Source organism: Electrophorus electricus, chromosome 2 (assembly GCF_013358815.1).
Source record: "Electrophorus electricus isolate fEleEle1 chromosome 2, fEleEle1.pri, whole genome shotgun sequence".
NCBI classification, from domain to species: Eukaryota; Metazoa; Chordata; class Actinopteri; order Gymnotiformes; family Gymnotidae; genus Electrophorus; species Electrophorus electricus.
This window is the reverse complement of record NC_049536.1, coordinates 21684303-21698143: the sequence shown is the minus strand read 5'-3', so window position 1 is coordinate 21698143 and position 13841 is coordinate 21684303. Positions and strand designations below refer to the sequence as shown.

General features: G+C 41.0%; 1 protein-coding gene across 11 annotated transcripts in view; it reads left to right on the top strand.

The window, feature by feature from the left end:
• Positions 1–13841, top strand: part of LOC113577152 (protocadherin alpha-C2-like) — a 173606-nt gene that overhangs the window by 67744 nt on the left and 92021 nt on the right. For 8 of the 11 annotated variants that reach the window (XM_035521312.1, XM_035521282.1, XM_035521293.1 and 5 more), the window contains exon 2: positions 10825–10836. The exons of the other annotated variants lie outside the window; for them this stretch is intronic. In XM_035521312.1, the coding sequence (XP_035377205.1) occupies positions 10825–10836 (12 nt within the window). The remainder of the gene's footprint in view (positions 1–10824; positions 10837–13841) is intronic. 11 annotated transcript variants of the gene reach the window in all.

The following is a 13841-nucleotide window of genomic DNA, read 5'->3' as shown; positions in this document are numbered from 1 at the left end:
TACTGCTGATTTACAGCTGAATTCCTGTTAATCAGTAATTTACCATCTAGGTTCCTTTGCAAGATTAGTTGCCTGTATATAGTTATTGTACTGACTTCTGTGATGTGGAATTAATGTGTACAGCTGTTATATGTAGTTGGAAGACGTGGTTTGCATAATCATTTATTTCTCTTGGTGTTTGCAGTAACATGCACATATACAAGATTACCTGTATATACCAGCTCCATTATACAGATTCATTCACACAAGTCTAACTACACCTCACACACATGGATAAAGCCCAGAATTGCCTTTTATCCAACAATGCTAAATTGACCAATAAACCCAAGGTTGGGTATCTCTTCAAGCCCTGCTCTCTGACCGCAGCCTCCAGCTTCCAAGACCCACCAAGCCAGCACCCACTAGAGTATCATCTCTTCTTCACAATGACTTTAATTGGTGTTTTCATAGGATGCCACCACCTTTGCCATGAGTCAGTTTATGAAATGTTGCTCTGCTAGATCTGTTCTGGTCAATTGTAAGTGTAAGGGTCTGTAGCCTGTTGCTCCACCCCAGTGCTGCCCAGTGCAAACTCCACCTCTTTATGTCCAGTCTGTTCTCTCTGTGAGCTCAGAGAGCAGCAGATCAAGAGACCAGAGTCAATGTAGTCCCAGAAGCTCTAGTTTATTTGTAGGAAAGGGCAGGTATTTGTAGGGCTGAGGTGTGTGTGTGTGTGTGTGTGTGTGTGTGTGTGTGTGTGTGTGTGTGTGAAGATGGAAGTGGTGCAGGGAGGGGAAAGCTGTGTGTGTGTGTGTGTGTGTGTGTGTGTGTGTGTGTGTGTGAAAGAGAGGGAGAGAGAGGGTCAGAGGGGAGATAAGGGGAGCTAGTTTGGCGCAGGTGAAGTTAACTAACTGCTCATGGTTATCATAAACAGGGAAATCTTACAGTGATGAGGAGTATTGCACAAGGTCAGGGGGCGAACAGAGTGTTGAATCATCAGATTAGAGGGGCACGGGCATGCCTAAAACAAACATAATATTGTTCATTAATAGACTAACAGAGTGAATTTAAATGAATTTTATTCTTACAGTAAGTGCCATTATAATGAAATGGAAACCTCACAGAGCACCAACAGCTCGGCTACAAAACGATGGAGAATGGAGCGCTCAGTATATCCATTTCTGAAGTGTGTAGCAGTTGCAGGTCGCTTATCCTCTGATGCATCGCTCACTACAAAGTTCGAAATCACCCCTGAGAACATCAGCACAAGAACTGTGCAATGTGAGGTTCATCAAATGTTATTTTGACCCAAAAGGTATCATTTGACCTCAGCCCCACAGAATACCTTTCAGATAAATTGGAGCATTGATTATGAATCAGGCCTTCTTTTCATTGCCTGACGTCACAAATGCTCTTTTTACTGAATAGGTACACATTTCCACAGACACACTCTAAAATCTTATTTAGCAAAGGTATATGTTATTTGTCGCGTCTACAGACCGGAGCATTCCCCGTTTCCCAGGCAACCTAGTAACTTCCGGGTTTTCGTCATTCTCTATGGGTCCCTGTCTCCTCCCCTTTGTCTCCAGCTGTTTCTAATTTATCCCTGATTATAGTCTTATAAAACCCCGTCCCTACCTATTTTGTTTGTCGGTTATTGTTTCTCCTCGCGCCTTCGTTGATATGTGTTTGATAATATGGCTCTCTTGGTTGTTGGTTAGTTCTCGTCGGTCTTAGTCTTGCTTTGTTTTGGTGAGAGTGTGTTTCTGTCTTTCATTGTGTTTGTGATAAGAACCTGTGTTACACCTAGCTCCTTGCTCCCATTTTGTTTGTTTAGATCTCATTTGTACTCTCCCTCTGTGTTTGCTGTCTACGCCTCCGTTAATGTTTACCCGGTATTGCTGTCTGTCTTTGATTTTGTTCAGTGTTCGTTTGTTTATTAAAACTAAGTGTTTCTTTATTCTATTTGTCACAATTGTTTTGGTTTCCCTTGTTGGTTCCGTTTCACATAACATGGAAGGCGTCTGCACTTCGCACGTGTGTTCGCCCTCGCTCACCACCCCTTCCGCGTTACATTATTGCTGAAAACTTCATATTTAATGCCCATGGTTTTTGGCATGGGATGACCAACAAGCTCATATACATAAGCTGTTCAGGTGTCCATATACTTTTGGCCATATAATGTATCTCTCTTGTTTTCTCTATCTCATCTAGGGGCATGATATTTGAATCTGCATTGCATAGTTGTGTAGTACTGGGGGTGTGTGTGTGCGCGCAAGCTTTATTGTGTCAGTAGGCCATGTGTTTCTGGGTTTCTATTACTGTAGGTCAACACACCATGTAAGTTAAGTACTACTACCCAGTGAGGTGGTAATTCTGCTTGTAATCCCTTATCACTTTGTTTGCTTTCTTTTTTAAGTCTCTCCACCTAAAGACACTAAGATTAGCGCAATATGTGAGCTACCTAGTTAATAAGGAGTGTTAAAGTTTATAAATAATTTCATAAATTAATTGTCTGGTTCACATGTGCTGTGTTAAGTTTGTGCAGAGTTGGGTCATGTTATTGCTAATTGTGTACAGTGTTTTTTTAAATCAGTTCCTTTCCCACTGTGAATTAATGCATCTGTTTCTCTCTGTGTGTGCTGTCAAAGAGAGTTGTTTTGCATCCTACCATACTTGGCTTATAATTTTAGCCTGAGCTGCATGATAGACTGAGGAGAACAAAAGCCATCCAAAAGAGAGATTGCTCTTATATATACACACACACACACACACACACACACACACACACACAAACACACAGGCCATAGTCTTGGCCTTTGCAACCCTGTTAGTCACAGATGCAGAACCACACACCTGCTCTAATACTGCAATAGTGGCAAATTAACAACCGAAACATTCGTCAAAACCTTTAATTAATAATGATAGTTAACATATGTCCTGGAAAATACTAGGGTCTTTGTCACAGAGAGAAGTCTATTTCAGAAAAATAAGACATCTACACACAGAGGTCCTGGACTTGTAAACGTTTCCCTTTCTCCGTTTAATTTTATTCATGTCGTAATGTTACATAAGAGCACTACATGTCTGGTCAATAACAGCAGTCATTTCATTGTAATGAATGAGCAGTATCTTCTGATCTCTCTCTCTCTCTCTCTCCCTCTCTCCCCCCCATGTGGTGTCACAGCTATCTCCCCCTCTCCTCTAACCCTGCGTACACCGTTTCACCTGGCTATTTCCTCCTACACTTAAGAACACTTGCACATTAGGGTAGTTTTGCTGAGTTAATTCACAAAAACTCCATTGCTATCACCTTTACTGGTGTTTGCTTTGCTTCCCCTATTACTTCTCCAGCCAATCAAACTGTGTTGGTGACGCTGGGCTGTGAATAGGTTTGAACTGGCAGAGATATGCTGCGCTAACTGCAGTAAGGCTGTGCTGGGTGCTCTGCTCTGTTCCACACACTGGGGATCCAGGACAGCAGTATTGCTGCTCCAGCTGCTGCAGTGCCTGTGGTCCGTCAGGTTCGGCTGGGCTGTGGTGTCACAGCTCTACTGGCTGTGTGTGAGGAGCCACAGGGGCGGGGCTTTCGGTCAGGGTGTGGGAGGGGAGCCACAGCAGCTGAGATGGGTCGAGGCTCAATAAAAACATGACACCCAAGAGTAGAGGTTCCTCGGCAGAAAGAGGGGATAGATTATTAGGCATGTTCAAATATTAACGTGTGTAAACTAGGGGTGTGTGATGTGCGAGGATGGACTCTGGCAGATGTAGCTGTGGCAGCATGGCTAAAAGGATCGAGCCAGAAGGAACCACAGACAGGAGGCTCCCTGGAGCATCAGCACTCTGCTGCTCTCGGCCAACAAACTTGAGTGTGAATAAATAGGTGACGTGAGAGCATCATAACATCCCGGTCTACCATAATTCTCAATACCCGTGAACGCCTTTACCTTTACTTAAGATGAGATGTATTCAGTAATATGCCTGACTAAACAAATAGGTTGCAGCCTAGCCTTAAATATTGAGACTGCATCTCAGGAAGATTATTGTATGGCATAGGAGCATTATAGGAAAATGCTTTATATACCACAGGCTGCTCCCTATGATAGATTCCCTTATTCTAGGTACTAATAGAAAACTTGCATCTTTTGATCTAAGCAAACGTGGCAGATCATAATGCACCAGGAGTTTGCTACGGTGCTATGGGGCAAGACTTCAGTGCTTTGTAGGTCAGTAGAAGTATTTATAATCAGTATATAATTTTACTGGGAACCAGTGCAGTGTAGCTAAGGAGTAATAAGATCAAACATACTAGTTCTTAGTTCTAGCTGCTGCATTTTGAACTAACTGGAGCTTGTTTGGAGCTTGGTATAACCAGATATGTAACGTATTAGCGTTGTTCAATCTGGAACTCATAAATGCAAGGACTAGCTTGTCTGCATCATGTAATGATAGTATATTTCTAAACTTTGAATTGTTCCTGAGGTGGAAAAAGCCTCTCCTAAATATATTTACATGAGCTTTGAACAAGAGACGGGTGCATTATTACACCAAGATCTTTAATCATTAAAGATGGTATGTTTGCGAGACAATCAAGGTTTATCACATAATCAGAGAGCTCACTCCTGTAGGCCTGATATGAGCAGGCCTGATATGATCTTGCCTTAGTTATAGCCTGCTTTCCCGTGTGCCTTCGTGCGTTTGTTTAATCATGTTTCCCCGTACTCTCCGTGTTGGCTCTATGACCCTGGACTGCCTAAATGACTCTGATTTTGGATTTTCCTGTAATAAATCTCGCTCCCCTCCGCACATGCGTCTGCCTCCTTACCGCTCAACGCTACACTGATGTCCTTCACATGTTCCTCAGTAATATCATGTATGTCCTCGGCTTTGGCTGAGACAGTGTCAGCATAGCAGTAGTCTAAACCTTTCTGATTCAGATTTGTGACTAAGCTTTAGAACACCATTTTCTGATTCTCAATAAGTGGTATGACATCTGCAACACCATAATGTCTAATTTTGAATGGTTATGATAACAGCCTTCCAGAATTGTTTTTTACTGTTAAAATGATAAGATGTTGCTCACATGTTGCCATGGTTACAGATCTTCAGGTGAAAGCTTTGACTCCAGAGCACCAACAATCTGTATGTTATGATTCTGAATGGTCACCACAGTAACAGAACAACCACAGTGCCATGTGCTTCATTGTATACTAACAATAAACAAAGCCTTAGCTGAAATATACTGCAATGTAATGTAAGATTCTGGAAAACATTGTTTAGAGGGAAGTGCCTGTGGTGCTTGTGAAATCTCTGTTGAAAATATAAACATACCCAATTTGTTTAAGGAATTTATGGGAAGAAAGGGGAAAAAAAATCTAGGCCAGCTCACTCTAGCAAACAAAACTCTTCCCAGGGTATGGTTTCTATGGCAACAGAATGCAAGAACAATATTGTATAGAATAATAGTGTTATGAAGGCTTTCTAGAAATTACTATTACTACTAATCTTTGTTTGGGATGCTTAGGAAAAAGGCTTCACAGCTACAATGTGTTCTAATCCTGGATAGCTGTTAAATCAACATAGAATTTATTAATCTCTTTACTTGATTCTGAAAGATGTGACAGGACCAATTATGAATGAAAATAAATATTTGGAGAGTGAGGCATGCAGCCTTCAGGGGACATTATACAGCAAAATACAAGTATCAACAGTCAGCAGGTTGCTGTCCGCAGTGCTGAAAATAATGGCTGCGTTAGCATAGTGCGACAGGGATCGGTGTCAACTACAGCATCCTTTGTAAAGAATACCATTGTGAAAGAACTCCGGGAAACAGTTTTCTGATCTTGAGTGGTTGGATAAAATCCTAAGTTTTAACAATGACTATCTTGGCTGACTGCAAGACAGCTATATAACTCAAATATGCATTTGATCACAACAAAAATGCAATTATTCATATATATGAATAATTGAATATCTGAATGTATTAGCCTGCTAAGAAAATCCCAGAATGCTCATGTTACCTGTGTGTATATGCTGTGACACTTTTATTTTTGTCATTTGATGTTGAATAGGTGCTGAGGGGACTACAGTTCACTAATGCTTTGTGCACTGAACAGTTGCTATGGTAACAGCTGGGTTGCTCTCTGACATGCTCAGTTGTTTCACAAAACCAGAATGCCAGTGTATTATATTGTATTGGACATTTATTGGTCATACATTTTGAAACATTCACTGTATTTATGTCCATGATTCTGTCCAAAAGTGGTTTGAATTGATTTAGTTTGGATCATTTCAGCCATTTCTCTGTAACAGGATTGTGAATAGTCATCCCTTCCTGCTTTGCATTTTGTCTTTAATCAGGTCTGCTGTTTAAGATGTGGTTTACATGAATAATGGGCCATCTGTAATAATACTGAGTGAGTGCTGAAGAATATACTAGAAGTAGATGTAACTGGTCTCAGGTGTATCACTGACCTTTTATGTTTTCTCTTTACCACTCTCCTGCCCCCCCCCCCCCCCCCCTTTAAAATATTTAACAGTATACTGATGCATCGGCGTTTCAGAATGGTGTTTTAATGCCACCACGTTCAGGCATATTTTTAGATGGTCCTCAGTTGTCAGGCCACTTCTCTCCCTTCGTCAGCAAGCTCTGCTCAGGCTTATGGGTAATGCTCAGCCGCACAGAAAATCAGTCCTTTCGATGTAAGCGTTGTACTGTGCCTTCCTGCGTGAAACATGAACACGTAAACTGCTCATTGTGTATTTCCTAACGCCACAGTGCTGACGGGGTTGAGGAAGTAGAATAGCGCAAATGGGGACATGAGAAGGTGAGAAAATGTAAGTGTGAAAACTGTGGGATTTATGTAGGATGTAGAGAGCGAACGTAACTGGAGAAAGAGAGCTGAAGGGAAGGGTTGCGGTTCGTATGTGTGTCGGGGTGGGGGGCTGGGGTGTAACGCAAGTGAAACAGCCCACGTACCAGAAGGAAGCAGATGCCATTTTGAAAAGGTTTTTTTTTTTAATTTTTTTTAGAGGTAGGTTTACTCATGAGACATAATGTGTGCATGTGTTAGTTTCAGATTCATGGAGAAAGTTGGTGTTAAGGAAACATGGGCATTCAAGTATAACGTCTCACTGTGACTTTTCACTGAAGTCCATTGCTGGCATGTCTTGCTCACCATAGATTTATTCCACACCTTGTATAAAAAATAAGGCCATACAGATGCATGAAAAGGTAACAAAAACACCTCCTCTCTTGTAGTACTAACCTTAGCCCGTGTCTGAACTGAAGGCACAGATGAAGGGAATAGGGTGGAAAGGAAAGAAAGTGGAAAAGTAGAGAGAGAATTTTAGAAAAGGTGATTCTTTATAGTTATTAACAAACATTTGTATCCCATGTGAAATGTACCTATTACTTACATATTTTTGCACACAGAGAAATTTTGAAAGCATATTTGTCTTCAATCACCCACAGTCATGTTTTGTTGCAGTATACTCACATAGCATTCTATAAGAATTGAAGAGTGGTACCAGTGAAAGTGGAGTCCCTCGTCATGTTGGCCAGTTTTTTGCTAGACACTGAAGATGGATGTTTCTGAGGGCAGGTATACGTGAAAGTCATACACCTGTACACTTTAGAAGTATGTTTGTACATATTTTAAGTGTAAGAAGAGCCTTATTTATAAAGAAGTAACATATGCTTATTTTAAAATTGACTTGCCCTTAAACCATCATGCCTGATGGAAAAATTATAAAGATTCAAATTCAGTGTAACAAGTACTATAAGGTCCACTATTTTAGTGTTTGGGGCAAAAAAAAGTAAACATTTTGTTGCCAAGTGTTTTTAATGTCAAAATGTCAAGTACTGAAATATCATTTAAGATGCTAAATAACCTCAAGGTTTGTAATATCAGTAATATTACACTAACCCTAACTTTGTAAAACATGTTTTATGATCAAATCCTTTTAGGTGAATTAGGTTAAGAGTATACAGACTGTAAAAGTGTGTGAATGTTGTGGAACATTCTTTTAAGAAATGGTGGTAGATTAAATGCCTGTTCGTATGTCTGAGTTGGTAGGGAACATATTACGGGCAAGTGTTCACTGCAGTTTCATATTTTGGTTTGCAAATATAAGCCATGTGTGGATCAGGCAGGTGAAGCCCATATCACACCTGGAACACAGACAGACCGACACTTTCTAGTGAAGCTGAAGTCGGTAAGTTGGGGACAATAGGTGGCTCGGTAGCTTGTTGACTAGCTACTGACCATGTGAGGCTCAAACATATGGAGCCGGAGCTGTGAACCATATACCTGTACATGTGACTCACCAAGCTAACCTTGTTTTCAAACACACACTGACATCATGTACTGGTGTCAAATGTAGTAGGGAAAGGAGACATGGGCTGGATAATGTTTGGGGATCACCCTTCCAGACCACCTGCCTTAAATGTCTCGCTTTTCTGTGTTTATCTTTCTTTCTTTCCTCCGACCTTTTTTGTTTCCATCGTGCTCATATGCATGCACATACTGTATCAGAGATGACAGCCAGTATATACCATAGTATCTAAATAATTCTCTCTCTCTCTCAGGTAATGATTTCTGTATTTCCCTATTTGGATAGTTCATTATTATTTCTTCGTATTACATGTGAATTTAAACCTTTTTGGCTTCAAATGAATGTTTAAGTATTAGGCTTTACCAATTGACTAAATATTAATCAAAGCAATCTGTTTTTAACATTCATTTACATACATGGTTTTATATATTCAACTGATCTATGATAATTTGTTCCTTTTATGAGTAATTTAAGATTTTTGGTTTTACCAATTTATTCAAACCTAATTTTAGTATTAAAGTATATTTAATTGAAATTGTGGATGCTCATATTTTCTCATTTTGTGAGATTCTTGGTGGTACTTCTACAGTTTGGAACGGTGCTTTGGTGTCTGATGTTGGGTGGTATGTTTGCAAGTGTGATCATTTTGATGATGTGCATACCTGTGTGAGTGAATGTCATTACTCATTAGGTAAGAGAATAATTCTACCACACTGATTTTTTTTTTACAGCTGCCTTGTCTTTATCAGGTCTCTGTTTGCTTTTCTCTTTCTCTTTGTCAGAATGCATGTGTTGTGTGCGTGCATTATTTTTTTTTTTATATACCCTTAAAAATGGAAACTGATAATGGTAACAAATTAAATCTAAACATGGAGGTGCATGGAAAGCAGAGAAATTGCAAAAAGCAAGTGTGTGATGAATGTGATGGATATTTTTTACAAGATAGGCAGCGCATGGCCAGGTCATTGGGTATTAAAAGATACGGCCATTCCTTCCGTGATTTGTGTACGTGAGTGGGTATGTGTGGTGTGGGCGTTTTTAGACTAGAGACACTCTATGAGGTTTTAGACCTTTGTGCATGCCATCTGGCACTACACTGAGATTACAGTTGGTGTGGAGTCATAATCCCAGTATCGGAGTGAGGTTCATCATCTCGTCCTTCCCGGTGTACCCTTTCTCGACTTCCTCCTTGACTCATTCTTTATTCCTCCACTGTGTTTGCTTTATTCCATCCATTGCTTATGCACTTTGAAAGTGAAGCCCTCTGGCTTTCTCTTACTTGTGCCTGTGTGCTCTCTCCTCCCCGTTTGTGTCTCTCCTCCCCGTTTGTGTCTCTGCTCCCTGTTTGTGTCTCTCCTCCCCGTTTGTGTCTCTCCTCCCCATTTGTGTCTCTCCTCCCTGTTTGTGTGCCTCACTGTAAGATGGCTGATTGTTTTTCCTGTTGCCCTGTCTCACTCAGCTCACAGGAGAGAGTCCGGGAGGCTGTCTGACTTAATCTGCCTCTTCTCCCTTTGTCTTTCCTCGCTACCCCTCTGAATACTGTCTGTGAGATTTGAACTGGCTGACGGCGCATGTAAGCATTGTTGTTTACCTTAGGCGTGTTGGTGTTAATTTGGTCATAAATACCTGCTTGTCATCCCAGTAGTATTGCTGGGTGCTCAGCGCTTGGATTAAAACCATAAAGGTAACAGTGGGAGATGTAATCCCATTATGAGCCTTCCAGTGTGAGACTCATCACCGTTATAGCAATTGTCAGCTCTGCTGATCAGTCCGCGCACGCACGCACGCACGCACGCACACACACACACACACACACACACACACACACACACATAGTGTGCCACATCAGGAGACAGTTTCATTCTGGCCTTCATTTCTTTTTTTTTTTTTGCTCCATATTTCCTTGTTACTCAGTTTTGTTCCTACACACATTGTCCTCACACACTTTTGTTCCTGCACACTCTTGTCCTCACACAGTTTGGTCCTTGTCTTTTCTTGCCAATCTGTCTCTCCATCTAAATCCATGTGAAACATTTCCTCACCGAGTCTTTCATACATACTCCGTATTTTCACTCACTTTATCGTTTTGCTTTTTACAGCCTCTATTGCTGCTGCTCTCCCCTGTCTCTACATTGAACAGCAAACGTTGGCATTTGATATGTATGTGCAAGGTTATCCCCATGTACAGTGTTTAGAGAATGCTTCTTATTTTATCATTTCATGGCATAGCACTGAATAGGAATTGTTTTTTTTCCACCATACGTTGAGAGATTCTGAACCTTTCTGTTGGCCTTTGTTTGCTAATCTTTATCTTTGCCATGTCCTGCACATTTTATGTCGTTTATGGCCGTGTGTGTGTGGGGAGGTGGTGGAGGGAGAGACTGTGCATATATTATAATGTATATATGTAATGTAAACATTTTTCAGTATGTCTGCTTGAGTGTAAATATGAAATAACGACTTGTTTTCCCCTTTCTTCCTTCTTTTCTTTCCCTGGTGCATCCCCAGAGCACTCTGAAGGTAAGAACCTTAGGACTACATATTTTGTAAACGGTGAACTCGTCTTTCCGTCTTGCTTCCAGCACCACCCTGGTCCTTTCCCTGGTGTGTTCTCCCCAGCACAGTCTGAACTTGCTTTCCTTTCTGAGATCTCCCACTGCACACGCAACTTTGCATCATCTTGCCTTAGTTTCTCTCGAATTATCTGCCACTGTGAAGCTTCTTGGTCCTTGGCCTTATTTTATTTTTGCTCAGCCTAATTTACTGAGACCTACATCCCATAGTTATGATCTACAGTATAAATCTTTTAGACAGCAGAACATATGAACAGATGCTCCCCAATACTGTAATATACTCTCTCTGTATATGTAGTCCTGTGCTTCAGTCCTAATGCAAGGCCCATGCGGGTCGTCTAACAGAAATTGCACTGGAAGCATTTCTGTTGTTCTGCAGAGCCTACTTCACTCTGGTTCCACCCATAGATCACTTACAAGGCCCGATCCTACTCCACGCTGTGAATAGGTGCACAGTATCTGATAAATGTTCAGATTATCCCTCTGGATTGTTTTTTTCAGTGGTAAACTATTTTAAAATATAACCAGTGCAAAACGTTGTGCAGATAAAGCTGTAAAGCTGAATTAGGACACTCTCCTGTGAATAAAGGCTTTATAAATAGAAAATAACTACTGCTGATGGTTTTTGGATGCACTGCCATGTTATAGAGGCAAAGTTTTACAAAACAGTATAGTGTTTCATGGGTTTTACAGATAGTTTCAGACTGTTGAGATAAAAAGTACATGTTCAGGTAAGAATGGCTTTTCTAATTTCTTTTAGAAGATTGAAATGGGGAGCTTTCTGTAATACAGTAGTTGAAAGCAGAAGTAAAAAAGATGAATGAATTTAGAACAGCCACATTAAGATTTGATGGTAAAGGATCGTGTTCCCTTATGTCATGGAGGGAAATCGAGTGAGACAGGAAGAAAGAAGAAAAATGAGAGATTGTGAGGAAGAAACAGAAATGCTAAGAAGGTAGGAACATTTACTGTCTATTGTCTGTCTGACAATAGACAATAGATGTTTAGAAGTGAAACCCCTCTCCCTGGGTACTCATACACACACAATGGGTACAGTTTGCAATATTTTGAGTGTTCTCAGGAAAAGTGTACGGAGAACATATTATTATTTTGTAACAGAAGGAGATGTAACGGGTTACTGTTTATACATGTAGTAATGACTATCTCATACACCTCTAGTAATCACCATCACATATACCCTGCCTGTAGCTGTACCTCTAGACTATCAATCAGTTGCGTTATTATTATGATTTCTGTAGGACAGATTTGTCATGGCCCCACAAACAGCTCATTTGCTCCCCATCATCAGTCCTGCTGGCAGTGTGTCTGTGTTATGTGGTGCAGTATCGTGGAGAATGAGAACTCGACAATACATGTCCAGCAAGATCATGCCTCCATATCTATATAAAATAATGCTAATATAAAAATGAATCAAAATGTACGAATCTGACCACATTCTTTTCAGCAAATGAATACAAGTCAGTAGCTACACTCAGTGGAGAAAATCAATCAAATCAGAGACTTGAAAGACACGTAGGGAATGGTCTGTAGGCATGAACCCAAGCTATCCTTATCCTGTTCATTGTGAACAGGCTGGAATAGCTAGGTAGCGTCCCTGGTGTCCTCGCTGCAGTGGCAGGCACGTGGAGTGTGTGATATGATCGTAAGGTGGGTGCAGTGTGTGAGATAGGAGTAATCTCTCAGCCTTATTACTGTCAGGACTGCCTGCTGCTGCAGCCATGCAATACTCTGTCACTGAGATCACCCTGTTTTCTCTCAGCACTTTGAAGAGCTGTTGTTTTAATTTCCTCATAGAGTTTCAGTTGGAGGGGTGTGTGGGTGTGTGTGTGAGAATTTGTGTGTATGCGAGTTAATGTGCAAGTGTTTGTGTGTGTGTGTGTGTGTGTGTGTGTGTGTGTGTGTGTGTGTGTGTGTGTGTGTGTGTGTGTGTGTGTGTGTGTGTGTGTGTGTGTGCACGTGTGTGCGTGCCTGTTTGGGAGTTGGGGAGGAAGGTACAGAGATAGCATGCTGATTCTTCTTTCATGGGTGCTTTGTCTCAAAGCTGACTCATGAAGGAAAATCTCCACCTGCTGGTGGAAGGCTGTATGCACTTTTGCTTTACTGCTCAATTCCATTTGTATTGATTGAGTTAGTAGATGATGTCCTATTTACTGTAGCTCTAAATACACCCCACTCTCACTTCATATCCCAGGCCTGTGTGTGTGTGTGTGTAAATGGAGTGAGGTGGGGGTAGGGTTTTGATTTATCCATATCTAAATCCATATCTCTCCTTGTAGTAGGATTCACCCTCTACTTGTTCCTAATGCCCTCTGAACACATGAATAATGCATCACTATGGGCAAAAAAGGCACACGTATGAATCTTTCCCATCATGGGGTCCTTATAGTGGCTCCCTGGAATATTTCTTTCTTGAGAATGTGATATAAGTCTGTTGCAGTTTCTCTCCCTCTCTCTTTCTGCCTCTCCTTCTGCTCACCAGAGAATAGCCAATAGCAGAACCCTTTGCTGCACTTGGCAACACATTAACCAATCACAGAGCCATGAGCGTTTGACCGGTGTTTACTTAACCAATCAGGCTGTTGTTGGGTATCCCCATGTTTGTGAGTAGGAAATTACATAGCTGGGTCAGTTCAGCCATTGTCTTCGCAACAGACAGGCTGAGCTACAGGCTGAGTGTCTTATTCTTATTAGTAAAAAGGCTGTTTGTGAGGTTGGACTACTAATGCATTGTCAGAGAAAAAAAAACGACATTTTAATGTTCTGCTGCATAATCCTTTCTTTGGCGCACATAGAGCTAAAAACTCTACCCAGCTTTCTGTCTGTCTCTGTTTCTCTCTTTCTCATATACAAACACATTTCAAATACTCATATTTAGGTATCCATGTGTAAATGTTCTCTCGTGCTTTGTGTGTTGAGCTGTGCTTGCCTGCA